The sequence below is a fragment of the Zootoca vivipara genome, chromosome 2 (genome assembly GCF_963506605.1).
Source record: "Zootoca vivipara chromosome 2, rZooViv1.1, whole genome shotgun sequence".
NCBI lineage: Eukaryota > Metazoa > Chordata > Lepidosauria > Squamata > Lacertidae > Zootoca > Zootoca vivipara.
In genome coordinates, this window is record NC_083277.1 from 92992057 (window position 1) to 93014168 (window position 22112).

The 22112-nt window shown below is 48.1% G+C and overlaps 1 protein-coding gene across 1 annotated transcript in view; it reads right to left on the reverse strand.

Moving 5' to 3' along the window:
- Positions 1–2907: 2907 nt before the first annotated feature.
- The window catches only part of NHERF1 (NHERF family PDZ scaffold protein 1), a 63933-nt gene continuing 44728 nt past the window's right edge, over positions 2908–22112 (reverse strand). The window contains exons 4-6 of the mRNA XM_035104395.2: positions 12137–12177; positions 7662–7760; positions 2908–4391 (exon numbers count right to left, since the gene is read on the reverse strand). Coding sequence (XP_034960286.1) covers positions 4212–4391; positions 7662–7760; positions 12137–12177 — 320 coding nt within the window. The 3' untranslated portion in view covers positions 2908–4211. The remainder of the gene's footprint in view (positions 4392–7661; positions 7761–12136; positions 12178–22112) is intronic.

Genomic DNA, 22112 nt, shown 5'->3' on the forward strand with positions numbered 1-22112 from the left:
GACAGTCATAGACCATTGGTCCATCTAGCACTGAGTGGCAGCAGCACTCTGTGGTTTTCTGACTGGATCTCCCCCCCCCGGTCTACTTGGGAGATGCCAGGGATTGAACCCAGGACTTTCTTCAGGCAAAATTGATGCTCTACCACTTTGCTATGGCCCTTCCCTGAATAGAATCATAGAGTTGGAAGGGGCCTTGAGGATCATGTAGTCCAACTCTCTGCAAAAATGCAGCTGCCCCATATGGGGATTGAACCTGCCTCGGTACAAAGGAGCTTCTTTGTGCTTCTACTTACTAAAGGACTCTCCCAACCTGTGGCTCTCAGCTGGGAGTAAGGATGGGAACTTCTTGGAGTAGCAGATCTTTTGGATGAAAACTCCCATCATCAACCCAAGCCACCACAACCATGGTGTAGCTCAAAACATCTGAAGGACACCATTACAGAATGAAAATCCCCTTGAAGGTAAGAGAGGAGTCGTCACCACCAAAAGGTCTGTCACCACTTGCAGGTGATGGGGGAATTTGAAAACGGGCCTCAGAAAGATCTTAAAGAGGCAAGTTGATGTGAAAGTGGCGCTACCATTTTGAATTCTGCTAAGGAACAGACCGGGTGCAGCTTTTGAAACAATGGCCAGGAAAGGTTGTGCTATTGGTTCCCCCCCCCCTCTTCTCTATGTTTAAAGTGCTGCCTTTTAACATTGCCAAATGCTGTGTAGATTTGTTTTGACTTATTCTATAAGTTTTAAACAGCCCTGGATGTTTTTCACAGCAGAGCAGTATAGAAATGTTTTAAACCACAGCACCACTCTCCTGTCTAGTCAGGAAAAAAGGCCTTCATAGCTGCAGCACAAATGGTTTTTGCTGACCAGTAGCCCATAACCAAATGACTTCCTAGCATCCTCCCTGTACATACCGGTAATATTGTTCCTCACTTCCGGCCCTGGGAGCAAATGAATGTCGGGTGTCTTTGGGCACCAGCCTCACTGTTGTGTCCTGAGAAATCACTGGATCAGCACTTTGTAACTGGAATGCTCTCTATACTATGGCTTCAGGTGTAGCAAAAGAGAAGACCTGGCTCTGAACTGTGGTAGACTCCACTGCAGCTTCACACACTTGAATCAGGGTTAGACAGTGGCAGAGAGAAATTGCTGTTCACAATCAGGATCCTGCAGTGATACTTGGGGACACACACACACACACACTAGCAATTTTATAAAACTCGCACCTATATGGCCTGCAGTAATTTATTTTCTAAAACTGTTAAAGCTGTTCTACAAATTGCTCCCCCCCTTTTTTTAAGGTTCCAATGAGAATTGCTTGCTTGCTGCTTTTATTTTATATTTTCAGTCATTTATTAGCCATCCATAGCACAGAATTAGCCATTTGGTCACTGCAGCAGAAGAATGTGTTGATGCTCTTGGCAAATTTGCTTTATGGTCTAACCATGAGAGAGAGAGAGAGAGAGAGAGAGAGAGAGAGAGAGAGAGAGAGAGAGAGAGAGAGAGAGAGAGAGAGAGAGAAAGAAAGACAAGGGATCTAATGAATTGGGCTCAAATGCACAGAATCTTATCCTGTACTAAATTTACTAGTCCTTAAATGATGGCACAGGAGTCTTTTTTTCATTACATATTGTGTATGTTTGTGTGCACATCTGTGGACTAGTCCCTACTGTGCACTGTTTGCAACTGTACGAACTTACCTGCCAGGTAATTAGGTAGGTAAGGTAGGCAATTAGGTAGGTAAATACCTGCTGATTAGGCAGCCTTTCGGAATTGCCAGTTGCTCTGATTCAGTGGTAAAACACAGGTTTTCCCAGGGAAGGCGTGGGATACATACACACACACACACACATACACACACACACACACACACAGAGAGAGAGAGAGAGAGAGAGAGAGAGAGAGAGAGAGAGAACCCAGACTTGTTTCCTAAAAATGCAGCACAAAAGGCAGTGTGGAAGAACCCTGAGCTGTTGCCTGATTTTCCTGGGTAAGAGCTGCTCTTGAGCTCAATGCACAGCATTTTACAGCCCACTGGGTTCTCTTTGTACAACTTTGTTAATAATAATAATAATAATAATAATAATAATAATAATAATAATAATAATATAGATAGAAAGCTGGTCAAGTTCTACAGAAGCTGCTGGTTTTTCTCTGTACAGCAACAAACAGGTTCTCAGCTGCAACAAATGAGCAGCAGTGTAAAAGCTTCCCTGCAAAAGATTCAATAGTCACTGCAGCTCTCAAAAAACCCACTGCTTTTAAAACAGTTGGCAACCCCGCAAATGGAAATCCCCCTCTGGACAAAACAACTCCATGCCCCAGTGAGCGCATGAGAAAAATGGGTGGCACGGGGTTGGGTGGGTAAGACAGCCCCCCCCCTCCCCGCAGCATTTCCTTGCCAAGGCTTTTCCTAATGGCCACCCCAATGTTACGGCTTCGGCCTGCAGCATGAGCAAATGCATGGCTGTTACAACAGCGAAACTGTGCATGCCTCATCTGGGGGGAAGTCTTGCAAAACAAGCTTCTTAGGAAGGGCAGGAGATAAAATTGAAATAAGAATGGTGATACCGATTGCGATTGTTGTGCTTGGAGATTGGTATAAAATCCAACCCACTCCCAGAAACATCCCCCCTCTCATCTCCACCCTGACCTGCACAAATGGTCATCGTGAATACGTAAGTTGAACCAATAAAGATTCTGCCGGAGGGTTGGGTGGTAGCATTATTGTGCTGGAGTTCATCTTGTTGACATGAACCAGCTTCTGGTAATGAATTGAGAGTTCGGGAGAGCGAGGCTGGAAGACCAGGAGGGGTTGACAGCTCACATGCTGTGCTGAGCTTTCCCACAAGACTCTGGAACTTTACAAAGATTTAAACATAAAATAAGCACACACACACAAAACCAAGGTGACTTTTTTCCCATTCTGGTAAACAGGGTTCTTTTTTTTCTTCTTCTCTTGCATTTTTCATAACAAACAATCAAGGAAAACAAGAAAACACATCCGTAGAGGAGGAATAATTTCCATAACATACACAATAGACAGAGGAGAAAGAGAGCTATAATTAGAAAACATTCCAGAAAATGAAACAGTTTATATATAAACTGTTAATTAAGCATTATCATAAAAAAAAACCCTGATTGGCTCCATCTCCAGGAATGAGAGTTGAACACAGGATATTATTTCCTGGCTGCTTTCAGTTGCTGTATTAGACCAGAAGATTCCCCCCTCTCAGCCAAAACAAGAACCACACCACCCCCACAGGATTCCAGTCAGAGCAGTTTCCAAGGGTTCCCATCAGAAAGCTTTGAAATACATACAGGAAGTGGTGCAACAAGTTCATGGGTCTTGCCCCATAGACACTTTTGCCATTGGTTGCTTTAAAGAAAATTCTTTTTAAAAATAAAAATAAAAATGGAGTGTCAGGGACAGACATTCCAGTCAAAGGAAAACGGTTCCTTGTGAAGAGGCGAGGACATGGGCTCACAACCCCCATCCACCCACCCAATGGCTGTTGGAAGGCAAAATTAGGGTTTTAAGCACTCAATGTTAATGAATGGCTCATGTCAGCACCCAATAGGATATCTCTGCAAGGAGAACCTACATGGGCCTATTGGTTTTAGGTGGCTGGTTTCAGAAACCACTTCAAAATTAGGAAGGGCTAAGCACCACAAGCTTTTCTCCTCAATTCCCAACCCTGGCAACCTCAAAAACCTTATTGTGAACATGTTTCCCACTAAAAATCCAACTGAATTGGGGGGTGGGGGGGACAAAAAGATCAGCATGTTTCTCCCCAGACCTAACGGGCCATAGTATGCTCTCCCTCCACCCCCTCCATGGGCTCAATATGGACACCACATTAGTTTCAGGCTCACAGAAACCCTCACCACAAACTCACATGGAACTTACTCAGCTATTTATAGACAGTGTATAAAAGTGTCTCGTCATTCTCTTTTTTAAAAAATATAATTGCTTCTCCAGAATTGTGCAGGAGTAGTCATGATGCCATTTTGTTTTTCTTCAGATTACAGAGGACAGTGTAAGATCCTGCCCCTGTCCCCCTGGCAAAGAGAGGGGAAGAGGGGAGTGGGTGGTGGTGGGGAATAACCCCCTCCTCCAGGGAAAAAAATGGGAGGGGCAGGAGAAAAAGCTGGCCAGGTTGGCTGGGCCTTGCCCCTGCACCACCTCCTCCCGGCTTGCGGGATGGGATACTTCACAGGTTGCTGAAGAGTTCGTTTTTCTTGCTCCAGTCCATCTGCGGCGCCCTTTTGCTGGTGCGTTTTTGGTGAGCTCGCTCCTTGGCCACGGCCAGTGGGATGTCCAGGTCAAGAACTGGATCGGATACGGAGCTGTGCTTCTCCCCCTTCTCTTGAGAGTTGAGCTGCAAGGGTGACTGGGCACCAAAGAGAAAAAGCAAGAATAAGTTGGCCAAGAGGAATCGTTGCGGACCCCACCTAAGTCCCCATGTACAACTCAAGGCCAAGGCACCCAATGTTTTTTCCACAAGTTTCTTGTTTCCTACCACTATTGCTAACAGGGTTGTTGATAAATTAAGAGCATTAGAAAGAGCTCTGCTGGATCAGGCCAATGGGGGCCCATCAAGGCTCAGCATCCTGTTCTCACAATGGCCAACCCAATGCCTCTGTGAAGGCTTAAGTGCAACAGCAACCCTCCCAGTTTGTGATTCCTAGAAACTGGCATTCAGAGGCATGTTGCCTCCCAACAGTGGAGGCACAACGTATTTAATATAATGACAATTAAATTGATAGTGATCAGACTATCAAAGCTATGCATCCTAGCCATCCCAACTGCACCCCCCCCCTGTCTCCATGTTTTCCCCCACATACACACCCAAGTCAGAAAGGAGTATTATGCCACAACTAGTTAAAACTAGAGTAAGGAGGGAATGGACACGAAAGGTGTGCGTTGAGATAATTCTTTGCCTGGCAGAATTAAAAGTGGACCAGCCATGCATATTCTGCTCCAGTCACTAATGAGGAAATCTTGTCCAATGATGTGGATTTACACACACACACACACACACAGGCTCTCTCACTTGACCTAGATCTAGAAAAAGCTCCAGAAAACCTCAATCCCGCTGCTCTGGTTAAGGGCCTGCAGGTGTCCTTCCAAGTGCTCGATGAAACATGTAGTTCGCAAAAGTCACAGGATATATAAGTCCAATGTAGATGATTGCGTGGAGTGTTATGTTCAGCGTCACACAAGAATTCTCAGGGAGAGAAGGCCACAGAACTGTTCCAGAGAAGGGACTGATGTAATTCAGTGTCTATCATTTGTTCTGTATTTAATTATGTTTGTTATGTTGCAATTAAAGCTTGTGTTTTCACAGACTGTTGGGCTAGATAGGGCAAGAACTGGATGTACGTACTGTACACCCAACAAAGGTGATTAGAAAAGTTCTGCTAGAGGCCTTGTCTTCTCTTCTGATCCTTCCCGCACATCTTACCCAAGCATTGCTTGGCTAGAGAAGGCTCCCCTGTCCCAGATTCTATGCTGCACAACAGACAGAGCAATCCAACACAAGCTCCTAACAGAAACCAATGGGATTTGCATTTAACTCTGCAGTTTGGTATGCCTAAATCTCATTGAAATTACTAAATGGAACTTGGTGTGTGTGTGTGTGTGTGTGTGTGTGTGTGTGTGTTGTGTTGAGTATGCAAAACTTTTGACTGGACCTACTTTGATTCCTATGAATGCTGAGGACAGGGTTTAGTTTCTGATTTTCTCCTTTTACCCCTTTGCTTGAAGCCCGCCCTTCACCAAATCGCCCCATATTAAAACCATAACATTAAAAACCACAGGCCTCACCCAATAACAGAACTAACAGAGGAGTGATGAAGCAGGCGGCTGTTGACAGAGAGCCCTCCTACACAAACCCGACACTTAAGGTGTCTTCAGGACCCATTAACATGAACAGGGTTCATTTTGCAGGGCCAGTCCCTGTTCCTCCTTCCTTTCCCTCCCCTCTCCATCTACTGGCCTTAGGCATGCTGCAATGGCACTGTCTCCAGCTGCCATGTCCAGGACACTTTTCTACCAGCACAGCCTGGCTTGCAACACAGTCCCTTGTGCATAACTCTATGGACCCACCAGCCTTTTGTGTGCTCATATGAAGTCTAGTTTGCCTGGAATTTAGCAGGAATCCCTTTGGGTTCCTTGCAAATGGCAAGGCAGGACATCTGTTTCCATAAAGGAAGCCATCAGAATTCAACATCTTTGACTAGAAACGCATCTGCTTTTTTAAATTAACAGGCTGACATTTCCTCCAGGCAGCCAGCATCACCATTGATTCAGGGTCAAATTATATGTTATTCCAACTTTAGAAAAAAATGCTTAATGGTGTCACATTGAGGGTAATATCCAATGTTAATCATACTCAGAGGAGAACATGAAGGGGGTGCTGGGAATCAATGGACTTATAAGGACACTTATTTCAATGGGCCTACTTTGGGCAGGGGTGGTGAACCCAGCATCTCCAGGTGCCATTACACCCATGAAGGCTTCCAGTGGTGCCCCTGGGCACCTGCCCCAGACTCTGAGCTTTCCTTCTTTATTTTAGTAAAGTTTACTTTCCTTAAAAGCATCTATCCTTCCTAAAAAGAAAGTTATGGGACAAAAGGTGCAGGCACTTTCTAAGCAATTTCTGTGAAATGAATGTGAGTGTAGCGTGGCCACCTTGGATATGTTTCCTGGTACTGAGGAATGCTACGGTATCTGTTATTAGACAGCAAGAGAAAGAGAAGCCACTCAGGGCCCCAAGCTTATATGATGCTCCTTATCTGGATCAGGGCCCTGATCATTTCCTCCCCAGATTTCCTCTCCTTGGCAGCTGTTTGGCATCTTTGGAGCAAGCAGCAAATGCACGAGGGTTCTAATTTGGCCTGGGGCCCTGCATAGGCTTTCCCCTTCAAAATAATAACTGGCAGCATTAAGTATGCTTTGTGGGGGGGGAGTATGAACAAAATATGCAGTTTTGCCCGTGAGCAGATTTGATACAGAGTGCCTGGATTATAATTCAGCCATTTAATTAAAAACTGGACATGGTTCCAGTCAGGGATTCTAAACATCCATTACTTGCTTTGCAGAAATTGAGGCATCTGCCCATCTGAAAATGAGAACACTGAAGACCAGGGCAATTGCTGTTAATGCCAGGAAAACTAGATTTTACAGCACAAAATGATTGGCCCCATAGGGGAGCAGAAAGAATGACAAAGCTCTGAAAGTTTGTAAATGGTTCTCTAATGGACAAGCTGGAACTTCTCTCATCATTTCTGCCAGTCTTTGGCAAAGGGAAACTCTGTGTAGAGAATCAAGGGAACCTCTGCACTTTAACTACACTGTGAGCAGGACTCAAGTGTAAACCATAACTTTAGATTTCTGCATTGAAAGTGGATTTAAAGGGCTGTGCTGCCCTCGGGTGCACTTAAAAGCACACACAGACTTTTTGCAGTTTGGAAAGCGATGGGGAAATGCACTGAAAAGTGTGGGATGAACAAATGACTAATGAGGAATACATGGAAACACCGTGCAGCAAAATCAGGATGAATGCTCAATGAACAGAGGGGGCTCTATGCCTGTATGACATGATTAGGACTCCCCATCCCTGGGCTTTCCCCACTTTGTGCCCAGGCTGCTTCCATACCTCATTGTGAAGTTCGTTCAGAATCGGAGAAGGAGACACAGGCTCAGGGCTTGACGGACTTTCCAAGACAGGCTCAGGCTGGTCATCTCGGATGATCTCCTACAACAGGGAAGGGAAGAGAAACTTGAAACCAAAAAGGGGGGAGGAATCGCTATAGAAATAACAAGCTGCATTTATTTATTTTGTAAATCGCCAAAAGTAGAACTCACTGCATCACTTCCCTGAATCCTCCCCCCCCCCTAGCCAGTTCCACGCATTTTTGTGCAGAAGAAAACATTCCTTCTCCTCCTACCCCCTTTGGCATGATTTAGGGAATGCTGCCATCATCAGCTGCATACGGCTGCTTCACAGCTCAGGGCTCTGGGACAGTGTGCTAGACAGGGTCTCAAACATACCCAGAGGTGATGGGTACATCACAATCGGCCCTCCCTCTAATGCACCAGTTGCGTATTTCAGGGCGTTGAGAAGGGGCAGTGGGAGCAGCTCTGGTTTTAGGGAAGAAGCTCCAAATTCACACGACAGGATTCTCCAGAGGGTCACAACTGTTAGGAGAACCCAACAAATGAAGCCCGGGAAGACTCTTCCTAAAACTGGGGAGAACCCAATGTTCTCAAAATGGCCTCTTCTCCTCTCCAGGACCAACTAGTGTTGATTTATCCCAGCCTGCCCCTTTCTTGAAGGGAAACAGAGAAATAAGGAGTATGAGGAAACCCACTTCTAAGCACATAATCTGTTGACAGACCACAGGCTGATAAGCCTGCTCTGGGCATCCTCCAGCCTCTTTATCCCTGAGAAGGATTAAATGCCAGCTGTACTCTTTCTCTAACAAGAGGGGGGGGTTGGGTATAAGGAAGAAACCACAGCAAACTACTCCCTATCCACGGTCAGAGGAAGTGTGCCTCTGAACAGCTGCTGCTGCTGGGAAGGGCTCCCCCCTAGGCATCTAGTTGACCACGGAGAGAACAGACTGAAGGTCTAGGTCAGGGGTTGGCAACCTAGATCATTTAACCAGCCCATGAGCCACCCCTGAACCAAGCCGTCCACTCGGCGAGTCCCTGCGTGCTGCACTAAACCGGCGTGGCATGGGGACTCGCTTCCGTGGCGCCAGAAATCACGGGTGTGCACGCTCACACGCACGTGTGATCCAACCCACGGAGTGTTCTCTGCTGGAGTGAACCGGCCCAGGCAACGTAAACCTTGCCAACCCCTGGGCTAGGTGAATGGGCCTTTAGTCTGATCCAGCAAGGCTCATATAACGTTCTCCCGTATCTTTTCAGATATCAGCTACTTTACATCATTACAATGCAATTCAATGTATTTGTTTCCACCAGAGTTGGTCAACTGTCCAACTTTCCTCAGAAGACGAAGGAGCAGCGGCTTTCTGGACACCCCACGTGAGATTTATTCATTTTTTTTAATAAAAAGGACAAGAGGCACATGGAATTAAACTGAAAGGAAAGCTGCACACTTCCGGCTGCTTTTTACACTGATAAAGGCACCGGCATTTGCACTACTTGGGGACAGAGCAGAATACCATGTGCTTCTCTGTCAATTCAAGAATATAAAAAAGGAACCTGGCTCTTCACAGCAACATAAAAGAGTTTCTGTTTTGCTCCAAGTCGGGTACCATCTTAAGACGGCCTTTATCACCTCCATTAAGCAACAGTGTAACCAATTACACCATCACTCTCGTGAGCAAATGTTCAGTTACAACATCACAGATAACCTATCTGCATGCAAAATATGGGGTGTGGGTTCTCCCACATCCCACTTTCTGAGAGGTCTCTGTGACGATATAATGCTACCTTGAGACACCCATGTTCATAAAGTGGCAAATAAAAAGGGCACCCCTTGCATGAAACCAGCTCCAAAGGTAAAGAGCCATGGGCAAATAGCGATCTGGACAGTGTCTACTGAAGAAGAAGAAGAAGAAGAAGAAGAAGAAGGAGGAGGAGGAGGAGGAGGAGGAGGAGGAGGAGGAGGAGGAGGAGGAGGAGGAGGAGGAGGAGGAGTCATGAAGGTGTGGCTAAGAATCCATCTTTTGAGATCCAACTGAAGCCAAATGTTAATCCTCTGCAAAAGCAGTAGATACCGAGGGTTGAAATCTACTTTCCGTGTGAGATAATGGGTGCACGCTCATCTGCGGCAAACTGACGGCTGCCTGCAAGCCAGCAAATAGAGAGCCATCTACAGCCACAGAATGGTGCCAATAACCCCCAACAGGGAAAGCTGATTAGCAGCTGATGCTGAGTCGGCCTGCGCTAGAAGAGCAGGTTTCCTTTCATGTTTATGCCAAGCAAAGACGAGATGACAAGATATAAGTTATGACAGCCGCATAGGAAAGTGGTTTTGCATGAAGCACATCTGGAGTTATCAGATAAAAACTGGCTTAACTGTTGAGCAAGGGAGCTTAAAGCCAGATGAGCAGGACTGAGAACCTTCTTACTCCCAGGCTGAGACAATCCTCTGCATTCAGTTGGCGGAACTGCTGCTTGACATCCCCATCTGGCTCTGGGTCAGATGCAACACTAAACCTTGATTCTCGAACTGCTAAGCACTTCCACCTGCCTCACGTTCTCCCTACTCCAAGTGTTTCCATTTTAGTCTAACCACATTTTAGGGTATTATCCAAACCCTAAACTGCAGTTAAGATTAACCATGGTTATGGAAAGCACAGCCAGCTTCATGAACCATGGTTTGAAGCTGGTCTGTTCTCACTAACCATAGTCAGATGAACCATGGTTTGCGTCCTGGTTTGAATGACAGCAAGTTGCAGTTAAATCAAAAATAGAAGCAAGAACTTCTGAACACCTCCTCATGCCTATGCTGGAGGAGAGGGGACCATAAGAGCCAGGGCAGGCGGTGGTAGGCTAGCTTTGTGCTTGTAACACTAAACTGTGCTTCAGCAGCATATGCAAACCAGCCTGGTTTCAGCAAGATGCTAAATTCAAATGAGGATTCTGATCATTTTTGCATCACCCCAGCAGACAGGCATGCAGGACATAAGACTCACGCTGGGAGAAACATTGCAATGGGCAGGGAAGAAACATCCACAGTACTGGAAGCCAGATACACTTGTGCTTCAGAGCGCTTTATACTTGCAAGTTTGCACACACAAAAACATGTTTAAACAATTATCACCCTACTGCACCCCATAGAAGCGGGATTTATTTATTTACGATGCAATGCAGTCATACTGCTTCTTCTCAACTGCCGTTCAGACCTACCGGGTAGACAAGTTGCATGACATCTCTCTATCCGGTTTAAGCTTGAGTCTGGGAACATCCTCACTCGGCCCCCTTAATGTATAGTTGAAATCCCTGCCTCCTGCCCTCCCGTCTTTTGAGGTTCCTAATGAGGCTTCCTCTCCACTCTGGGTTTAATTAGGTTTTGTTTTTTCAAAGCAGACTGGAAGTAACACGGCCTTTTGAAACAGCGGCCCCCACTGCGAGAGATTCCACCCACAGGGTGAAGAATGGGCCATTCTGTTCTGTGACAAGAGGCAGGCCCTGGAAATTGAGCGACGTGCCTTCAAGGGCTTTACCCTCCCCTCCTCCACTGAGAGGTCAGCTCTGCTCAGCAGCATCAAGGCAGGCTGCAAGGCACTCCTAGTAGCATCAGGAAGGAATGGCTTATATGTCCGCTACGGAAGACAGCTAAGGGCCTGAAGCAGCTCTTACTGCACGTAGCTCTCATGCACGGTGTCCACCAGCGATGGACAGAAGGCAGATTAGGATCAGGAAGCCGCCTCGTAACATTCGTGCATCCTGCTTAGTACTATCCACTCCAACAGTCAGCAGCTCTCCAGGGTTTCAGGAAGGAATCATTGACGGCTCTACCTGGACATGAACCTGGGAACTTTTGCATTCAAAAGCATGTGCTCTACAACTCAGCTAAGAGCCGTAAAGGGGGACTTGCAGATACGCAAAGGATTTCTAGCTCCTAGCTGTTTTAACAGAAGGCGCAGCTGAAAAACTCCCCCCCCCACACACAGGTTAGATTGCTGGGAAATAATGCTTTGGCAGAGCAGGGGGTAGGGAGAGAAACCAGGCCTGTGCAAAAGGCCCTATAGGCTTGGTTCTGGTGCTGATCGCAAAACTCCCCGGCTGAGACCAGAGGAATCTTGTTTCTCGCATCTTAGCATATGTCCACTCTGGTGAGCCACCGTTTTGCACCTACCTCTGGGTTGCGGAACCTGAGGGTTTCAATAAAAAAACTTATCCTGAAAGGAGAGCCTGCTACCCTGGAGTTTGTGCAACACCCCCGGTGTATAAGCATTGGGAAACTGCATCCAGTTTGCAGCTTCTCAGCCCGCACAGGCCCAGTGGGCCAAATAGACGCCAGAAAAATCTGTATGCACGGTTTTGTTGCTTCTTCCCTTACACGTGCACGCCCAGCAAACCTGTACTGTTGAAAGGGGCCTTCACACAACATAAGAAACCATCAGTGAACCATGCACTTGGCATAACCGTTACCTTCTCCACATCACCATTGGCAACTGCTTCTGGCAAGGGACCTGGAGGGGAACAAAAACAACAACAACGATATGCAGTTAGTGATGTTTCTTTCTTTCACTTTAGTTTTTTATTTATACTTTTCAAATTTCATTACTTTTACAATCAATTTAACATTTCAAAATTTTACTTCCTTCCCCCTCTTTCTGCGGTTCCTTAAATTTATTTTTTAATATCTTCTGCATATCCAAGTTCATTTAATTTGCTCATTTAATTATCTACTGTAAATATATACTCTTATAAAACTGCAGTTCTTGCAATAATCCTGCTAATGTTTTCATCTGTTTACAATTTATCTGTACATATTCAATAAACCATTTCCATTCTTTTATTTTAAAAAAAATTGTTATCTTGATTTCTTATTCTTCTGGTAAGTTTTGCCATTTCTGCATATTGCATAAGTTTTTTGTATCCATTCTTCCTTTACTGGGACTTCTGCTTCTTTCCACTTTGGGGCAAGTAACGTTCTTGCTGCTGTAGTAGCAGACATGAATAAATTTCTATACAATTTAGGTAGTTCTGCCCCTATAATTCCTAAAAGAAAAGCTTCTGGTAGCGACATTTGTTTTTTTTTAATTGGATTTTTATAACCCAAAAGGGTGGGCTTTGCTAGCTGGCATGAGCCCTTGTCTGACTGCCAGCAGCCAGGGAGATAACCTAGGCAGCCGCTACTGTTGTCTCTCAGTTCTATCACAGCAGCCGAGCCCCAAGGAGGACTCTTGTTGTTCACAGCTGCGGTAGCCCATTTTCCCCCATGGCAACTTCCCATCCGGTCACTGTATGGGTGGGGTATGAACACCCAAACCACACGGTCATGTGGCTGGTTTGGCAGCCGGGTGGGAAAAGCAAACACAATTGCTCCTACCCACAGAGTTATTATCTTTTTTTTAACTTGGCCTCCCTCCAAAGAGCCCAGTCTGTAGTACCTGCTCTATCATATCCTCACAACAGCCCTTTCCGGTAGGGCTAGACCAGGCCACCCCCAAACTCGGCCCTCCAGATGTTTTGGGACTACAACTCCCATCATCCCTATCTAAGAGGACCAGTGGTCAGGGATGATGTGAAAACCACTTCCGTGCCTTTGCCGGAGGTGGAGTTGTGGGCAGCCCGACGAGCCCATTGCGTGGGGGCTGCAGTGTCAGCCCCTGCGCAATGGAAGATCCCGCCTGCGTCACCCGCGCCCCTGTCCAATAGGGATGGGGGGCGGGGCCGCAGCGTTTAAACCCCACCGCGCTGCCGGAGCTCGTTCTCTTTATCCCCAGTTCGCCGGAGCGAACAGAAGCTTGAAGCACCTTTGGTTAGGTTTATTTCTTCCACAGGGATTTCTGCATCTTCCTTCCTTAGTGCTCCCGTTTTGTCGTTTGTTTTCCCTTGTCTGTTGCCCTCTTGTGTCTCCTGTACAGGCTCTGTGAACCAGCGCGGGAAGCCGGGAGCTGCAAGCGGTGACGCTACCGCTCATCAGCTGTTCGCTGAGAGCGCTCATCAGCTGTTCCCCTCCGCCGGCATCGGAGTCCCTTCTAGGCATCCAGCTACCGCTCATCAGCTGTTCGCTGAGAGCGCTCATCGGCTGTTCCCCTCCACCTGCATCGGAGTCCCTTCTAGGCATCCAGCTACCGCTCATCAGCTGTTCGCTGAGAGCGCTCATCAGCTGTTCCCCTCCACCGGCATCGGAGTCTCTTCAAGGCATCCAGCTTGCAGCCGCATCTGCTGTAGAGCCTCGCCAGGGTCCCAGGCTCCTGCAGCATCGGGAAGCCCTGCAGCCGACTCTAGCTTCTCTGCACTGGGCTCGCTCTTCCTCTTCTGTGGCCAGGTTTTCAGCGGCCAGGAATTTTTGGCGCTAGGCAGGAGCGCGCTTCGCCAGAGGCAAGGAGGTTTTTTTTTTTTTTTCCTGCCTGTTGTTGTTTGGGTTGCAGAGTCGAGGCGGCTGCCTCCTCTCCCCTTTTGCGTGTGGGGTCTCTCTGTGAAACAGCGCCACGACCTTCCTGGACATCGCCGTGAGGTCGGGTGAGTGAATTCCATCTCCCCCCCATTTGCTTAGTCCTCTTCATCGCCCCCCCCCCGTCCTGCAGGCAGCTCCCCTGTTTATCCCAGGTTACCCCCGTCATTCTGGGAGGGGGTTTGGGACCACGTGGTGTCCGGTGGCCATCTCAGGGGGGTTTGGTTTGACCTGTACATTGCTCTAAAGAGGCTATTTTGATTGGGGCCGCGTGTGTCTGCTAGCGGCCGCCATTTTGAGTGGGAAGCTTTGTTGTGCATATCTGGCAGCCATTTTGAGTGTGGCCGCGTGCGTCTGCTGGCGGCCGCCATTTTGAGTGGGGATCTTTGTTGTGCATATCTGGCAGCCATTTTGAGTGTGGCCGCGTGCGTCTGCTGGCGGACGCCATTTTGAGTGGGACTCTTTGTTGTGCATATCCGGCAGCCATTTTGAGTGTGGCACCATTTTGTGTGTGGCCACGTGTGTCTCCTAGCGGCCGCCATTTTGAGTGTGGCTTCTTGCTGTGCATATTTGGCAGCCATTTTGGGTGTGGCTCTGAGTTGCCTACATCAGTAACTGTATCATAATCAGTGACCGGGTGTCAGTGCTATAGTGCGGAATCAGTTGATAGCGTCCCAATTTAATCACGTGGGAACAGCGAATTTATTAGCGGACTTTAATTAAATTGATTGGTGATCTAGTGTGTTTCTAGGCTGGTGATATTCCCCAAGTGCATTTATTAATTATTGGTAAACTTGCTTCTTTGGGCAGCTAGTAATAATTGATTGGATACAGGCGTATACATAGATAAATTTAGTTAATAAACGTATAAATAATAAATAAATTTAAAAATAGATAAATAAATAAATAAATAAAATAAAAATAAATAAAATAAATAAAATAAAATAAATAAAATAATAGTAATAATAATAATACTAATAAGAAATAAATAAATATATATATATACATAAAATAATAATAATAATAATAATAATAATAAAATAAATAAATAAAAAATAAAATAAAATAAAATAAGGTATAAATACATATCGTAATTATATAAGTGAGGGAGTTAATTCCATAGTATTTGTCAAAAGTCCTTGCGACCATGGCTTCCAAGGGCAAGCAGGGCCAGGCCAAAAACCTGGCAGCTAAGGTGAATCCTAAGGCTTTCGCCCAGGCGGTAAATGCATTGCAATCCATTTGTGGCCAGCTGGGCCCTCTCTGCAGCACGCTGGTCCCACTGGCCGAAAGCCTACAGGATGACTCCCCACCCAGTTCACAGGATTGTGTAGCAGATACCCAGTTTGATGACCGGGATGGGCCCTCCACCTCTGCTTCCTTTTTGTCTACCTCCACCTCTGGGGGGTTTAGCGATGGGGCTCAGGGACCGCGTACCCGGTCGCAGAAAGCACGCTCTAATACTCCCGGCCAGCAATCAGTGGCTTCGGGGTCTCAGGTGCCCGGCTCCCTCAGCGGAGCGGCCCAGTCTGTTGCAGGTCAGCAGGGAACCCAGCCAGCGGCGGCTGCGGCTCAGCAGGGGGCGCAGCTGCGCGATTCGACCACGGATGACGAGGCGGCGGGGCGCGCGGCGGGCGGGGTCGCGGAGTCGCGGGAGTCGCGGGATGGAGAAGACCGTCGCCAGGGAGGAAAGGCGAAGAAGAAGTCGGAGAAACGTAAGAGGAGCAGAAGGGATGATTCGGACGACGACACAGGTACGTCCTCGGATTCGGAATGCGACATCCCGATGGAGGATTATTGGGGTGTGGGGGAGGACCAGATGGGTTTCCCTCTCTGGGTGCATAAAAGGAGGGCCAGCGCCCATCGTAAGTCATTTAGAGGTACGCTGGAGTGGCGCGACGGTGCGTTAATTCCCGACGAGAAGTATGCCACAAATTCGGACACGGATATCCTTTTGGGTTCTCATTTGTCAGATAAAAAGAGGGAAAAAAATTTAAATGGGGACTATATCGATGTGTTCACCATTCTTCCCCTGACCCAGATGATGGGAAAGGGGGAGAAGCGCCGGGATTACAGGGGTCGGCGATATAGGACGCCTCGGGCTGACCGCACGTTTGAAAATTGGTTAGAGGGCATTCACATTTGGGCAGCCGTGATCTCCGCGGCATACCCAAAGCGAGCGGTGCACCTATTTGCTTACATGGCTGACGTTAGGTTGGCTCATAAGATGGCGGGGGAGACGGCAGCTTTGAACTACGACGAAGACTTCCGCAGGAATGCTTCAAAAAACCCAAAAACGCGTTGGGACCAACGGCACCAACATTACTGGAGTAACCATGTAGTGCCGTATGTTGAGAAAAAACAAACTGACCCCCCGAAGGTAGGCAGATTTGAGCCCAGGAAAGACCCGCGGCGCAGGGTCTGTTGGGAGTTCAATAAAGGACTTTGCCAGAGGCCCAATTGCAAATACACTCACGAATGTGAGAAGTGCCTGGGGCAGCATCCGGGGGTATCCTGCTTCAAGGGGAAGCAGTCCTTTCGGGGCGCCAAGGGCAATTCTCACCAGGGCCACAGATACCCCCCCGGTGCCTCCCACGGTGCAGCCTCCGGACAGAATAGAGTCTAACTGTTCTCTAGCCATGGCCTACTCCCCTGTAAAACTGACCCCCTTAAAAATGTTGCTAGCCCTATACCCTAATAGATCTGCTGCAGTGTACCTTGAAGAGGGTTTCTCTTCTGGTTTTCGCATCCCCGTCCAGATCCCGCCTTCCACAACCGACCCGCCAAATCAAAAATCAGTCAGGGAGCGACCTGACATAGCCATCAAGAAAATAAATAAAGAACTATCGGCGGACCGGGTCGCGGGCCCATTTTTAACTCCACCTATAGCCAACCTTCACATTTCCCCGCTAGGCATAGTTCCTAAAAAGGCCCCAGGAGAATTTAGGTTGATTCATAATCTTTCCCACCCTAGGGGCAGCTCAGTTAATGACGGTATTCCGCAAGAGCTTTGTACGGTAAAATACGCGTCCTTTGACCACGCCGTGAAGCTGGTTCGCCAGTTTGGCAAAGGGGCCATGATGGCGAAGTGCGATATCGAATCGGCCTTCCGCCTCCTTCCTGTACACCCCCTCGACTACAAATGGTTGGGTTTTAGGTTCGAGGGCGCTTATTTCATCGACAAAGCTATGCCCATGGGATGTTCCGTCGCTTGTTCGGCCTTTGAAACATTTAGCACATTTCTGGACTGGGCCCTTCGTGCTAGGACCGGTCTGTCAGGTGTCACTCATTACCTGGACGACTTCCTTTTCGTGGGTGGAGCGCTCAGTGCTGATTGCGCAGGTCTCATGGAGGCCTTCGCTTCCCTTACAAGCGAACTGGGGGTGCCGCTAGCAGCTGATAAAACTGAAGGACCTGTGTCTCGTTTGACGTATTTAGGTATTGAATTGGATACGGTGGCCCAAACCTCGCGTTTACCGGCTGAGAAACTTACAGCCCTCAAGGAGTTGATTAGACAGCTTATTCCCCGTAAAAAAGTCACGTTGAGACAAATCCAATCGCTACTAGGGCACCTTAATTTCGCTTGTAGAGTAATCTCGCCTGGGCGCCCTTTTTGCCGGAGGGTTGCCAGGCTCACTGTAGGACTAACCCGACCGTTCCATAGGGCTCGTTTGCCAAAAGGGGTGAAAGCGGACCTGCTGAACTGGCTGACCTTTCTAGAACACTACAATGGCGTATCGTTATGGCAGGATAACATTACATTATATTCAGACTTTCAGATTCATTCAGACGCAGCGGGCGCATTGGGTTTCGGGGTATATTTCAGAGGAAGATGGTGTGCTGAACCTTGGCCTCCTAGTTGGAAAAACACGGACATTACTCGGGATTTAACATTTCTAGAATTCTTTCCCATAGTGGTAGCAGTGCATCTTTGGTCGGACGACTTCAGGAACCGGAGGGTCTGCTTCAACACGGACAATCAAGCGGTAGTCAGTGTGCTTACCAGGCAATCGTCGCGGTCGGAGCGGGTGTCTGCCCTCCTACGTCATTTTGTGCTGCGCAGTCTTGAGTTAAATATGCACTTCTCAGCCAAATTCGTGCCGGGGCTAAGCAATAATATCGCAGATGCTTTGTCTCGTTTCCAGATGGACCGCTTCCGCTCATTAGCACCAGATGCGCAGCAGTGTCCAGAGAGGTTCCCGGAACACCTATGGAACCTTGGAAACGGGAAATCCTGAAGGGAGTATTTGCTTCCGTGGCCCCCGCCACCCTCAGCTCCTACAAACGAGCATGGGCAGACTTCCTTGCCTTCCGGCAGAAGGGCGCTGGTGGGCGCATCGAGAGTCCACCAACCCCTGAGGAGGTTATGCAATACGTGGTATACCTCAGAGGGCTGGGCCGCGCCGCCAAGACCCTTGGCATCCACACTGCAGCTATCACCTTTTTCTCGAAATCTCTTTATCTCACCGACCCGTGCGATAACTTCCATTTGCGTAGAGCAATGGAAGGCTGGCGTAGGCAGCAGCCTCCCGTTGCTGATTCCAGGCGGCCCATCACGTTTGAGATGCTTACCCAAATCCATAGGCAATTGAGAACTCTTTGTTGGTCCAAATTTGAAGCGCGGCTGTTTTCGGCAGCCTTTTCGTTAGCTTACTTCGGGGCCCTTAGGGTTGAGGAAGTGGTGTGTGAGGACCACCCTGATGGTATTACCCGGGGTATATTATTACGGGATCTATCACTGTCGGAAGCCCAAGCTATTGTGCACGTCCGCCACTCAAAAACGGACCAGAGGGGGAGAGGCGCTAGCATTCGCCTCCCGGCAACAGGTGCCGCGGGTCCTTGTCCAGTGAAGGACACTAGACGGTATCTTTATCTCCGACCGCCGGGTCCTGGCCCGTTGCTCATTCACCATGATGGTGCTCGGCTCACTCGCCAGCAATTTACCAGGGTACTCCGCAAAGCCATTGCATCTTGCGGGTACAACCCCACGGAATTTTCTGCCCATTCCTTTAGAATTGGCGCTGCCACTTCCGCTATGCATCTAGGCTTGTCATCGGAAAGGATCCAGGAGTTGGGGAGATGGAAGTCGAATGCTTACAAAAGGTACATTCGCACGTAGGTTGACGCTGGCGACTCTGGGGGCAGTGCTGATACGGCTTTCATCTTTACTTTTCAGGTTACCATTTTATCCGGGTTTGGATAGCAGGGCACAGTATAGTGCACTGGGCCCAGAGAAGAGCAATTGAAGTTGGTCTGGGATGTGGGCTCGGCCTCCCAGATAATGTGGAGGTTTCCTGGATATCCAGAAGGGGTATGCGGTGGAACGAGTTGCTGCCGATCATCCAGGCCCGGGCTGCTTCACTTGGCCCCCCAGATTTCCTGATTGTGCAACTCGGCGAAAACGACCTGGCTTACCGCAACGCGGTCGAGTTGAGGAAACATATATTCAAAGATCTTGACTTGATGAGGGAGAGTTTCCCGCGGATGACTTTACTGTGGTCCTCTTTACTGGAAAGACGCTGTTGGCGTGATGGCCGTTGCCCTAAAGCCTTGAACAAATCCAGGAGGCTTTTGAACTCAGTCGTGGCCCGCAGAGTGTTATCATTGAATGGCCGGGTTATACAGCATCCCACCCTGAAACGAAGTGAAGCAGCCCTCTATCGCGATGATGGCGTTCACCTTTCTGCGATTGGGAATGACGCCTGGCTACTGAACGTTATTGCTGCCATAAGAGATGTCCTGGATAACGTAGATCTTAATTAGGCGAATAAGAGAGTAGGGTCACACTCCCCCGGTAATAATTTAATTAATATCTTACGACGAATTAACAGAGTGCAAAACCTCTAATTAGGGTTGTGCTGAAATTAATACCTAGGTTGGTAGAACATGTGAGCGGATTGGCGGCGAGCCTGGGGGGGGCTCGAGTGGCGGTTAGGCGTTGGAAATTTGCATAACAATAGGATGGAGGAGGGGCAGATTGCGTCATCACCTGCCCAAATTTGGAGAAGTAATTCCGTTAAAGGATTCCGGGGGCGAGGCTTGGTCCAGAGCCGGGAGTAGCCAGGGCCGTAAAGCACGCCCCGTTCGGTGGCCACAGAAGGAGTTCCGGTTGATCGGCATCGCCGGGTTCCTTACTGGTGGTTAACTTCTCACGGACTTCAACACACGGGTTGGAGTCGGTTTTAGTCTGATAGGTTCCAACGCCTAAGCCAATTCCGCTCAACATGCATATTTAATAAAGTTGTGGCCTGAACCACCCAATTTAACCTTTAAATTCTGTGTCACGTGTCATTATTATTACACTGATCGGAGGGCATTGCTACACAAAACCACTTCCGTGCCTTTGCCGGAGGTGGAGTTGTGGGCAGCCCGACGAGCCCATTGCGTGGGGGCTGCAGTGTCAGCCCCTGCGCAATGGAAGATCCCGCCTGCGTCACCCGCGCCCCTGTCCAATAGGGATGGGGGGCGGGGCCGCAGCGTTTAAACCCCACCGCGCTGCCGGAGCTCGTTCTCTTTATCCCCAGTTCGCCGGAGCGAACAGAAGGCTGACACTGCAGCCCCCACGCAATGGGCTCGGAGGGCATTGCTACACAATTGTAGTCCCAAAACATCTGGAGGGCCGAGTTTGGGGGTGCCTGGGCTAGACCAAGAGAGAAAGGGATGTGTGAAGGAGTGCCTGGCCCAAGGTAGCCCGGTGAGCTTAATGGGTAAGTGGAATTTGAACTTTTGATCTCCCCAGTCCTGGTCCAAGCAGTCCGGTCCACTAAATCGCACCAATTCTCAGCTGTACTCATGGCAGCTATGTGGAACTGCCCAAAGTTCTGGGTTCAATCCTTCTCGACTTCTGGTGGAAAGGGGCCAAACAGCAGCTATAGAATTGCTCTGCTTAGCTGCTAATGCAGTTGCGAAATAGGGGAAAAACTGATTGCAAGTCACCAGGTTCATTTTTCAGCTGCGCTAGTGTGCTTTAAAAAACAACAACCGAACCCTTCTGTACGGGACACACATACACAAGCTAGCCTCGGAGCAGTTTACATGTGCTACAAACTCTAGGCTCTTTGCGGTCATACACCTCTATCACCAAGACCCCGGCAATTAACTACTCCTGCCAAACCATTTCCCAGCAATAATTCCCATTATTCATTATCCCGTTATTGCCTTTGTGTTATAACAACGATCCACGTGATGCAATCCCTGAATAACCTTGTGTACCTGCTGCTACTGTTAATATTGATTAACTAATATTGTACCTGCTCTTCCGCTCTGGTTTAAACTCAGATTTCCTCAAGCTGATGCCTGCCCTTCTACAAATATGATAAAACGCTGGGCTTCAAAAGAACTGAAAACAAAAGGTTTTCCCTGGGCTCATAATCTACGTGCCGCATTTAAAAGTTTATGTTCATGGTAAAAATATAGACAGTATGGTCAGGGTGCTGTGTATGACAAAAACGGGGATTTTATTATTGCAAGGGTGGGTGTTTTTGCAGAGCACACAAGAGTGGAAACTGAGAACTGGAGTAAGATGACTAAAGAGCTGTTTTAAAAGCAGAACAAGCCCATTCTGAACAGCAGTTGTACCATGGAAGTCGAACGGAATCCGTTCTGGAAGTATGTTCGACTTCTAAAATGTTCAGAAACCAAAGTGCGGCTTCTGATTGGCTGCAGGAAGCTCCTGCAGCCAATCAGAAACTGTGGAAGCCCCATCAGACATTCGGGTTCTAAAGAACGTTCGCAAACCAGAACAATCACTTCTGGGTTTGCAGCGTTTGGGAGCCAAAACATCCAAGTTCCAAGGCATTCAGGATCCAAGGTAGAACTGTATAGAGTTGGAAGGGACCCCCAAGGGTCCTCTAGTCCAACCCCCTGCAATGCAAGAATCACAGCTAAATAATCTGACAGATGGTCATCCAACCTCTGCTTTAAAACCTCCAAGGAAAGAGAGTGCACCACCTTCTGAGGGAGCCCGTTTCAATGTTGAACAGCTCTTGCCGTCAGAGAGTT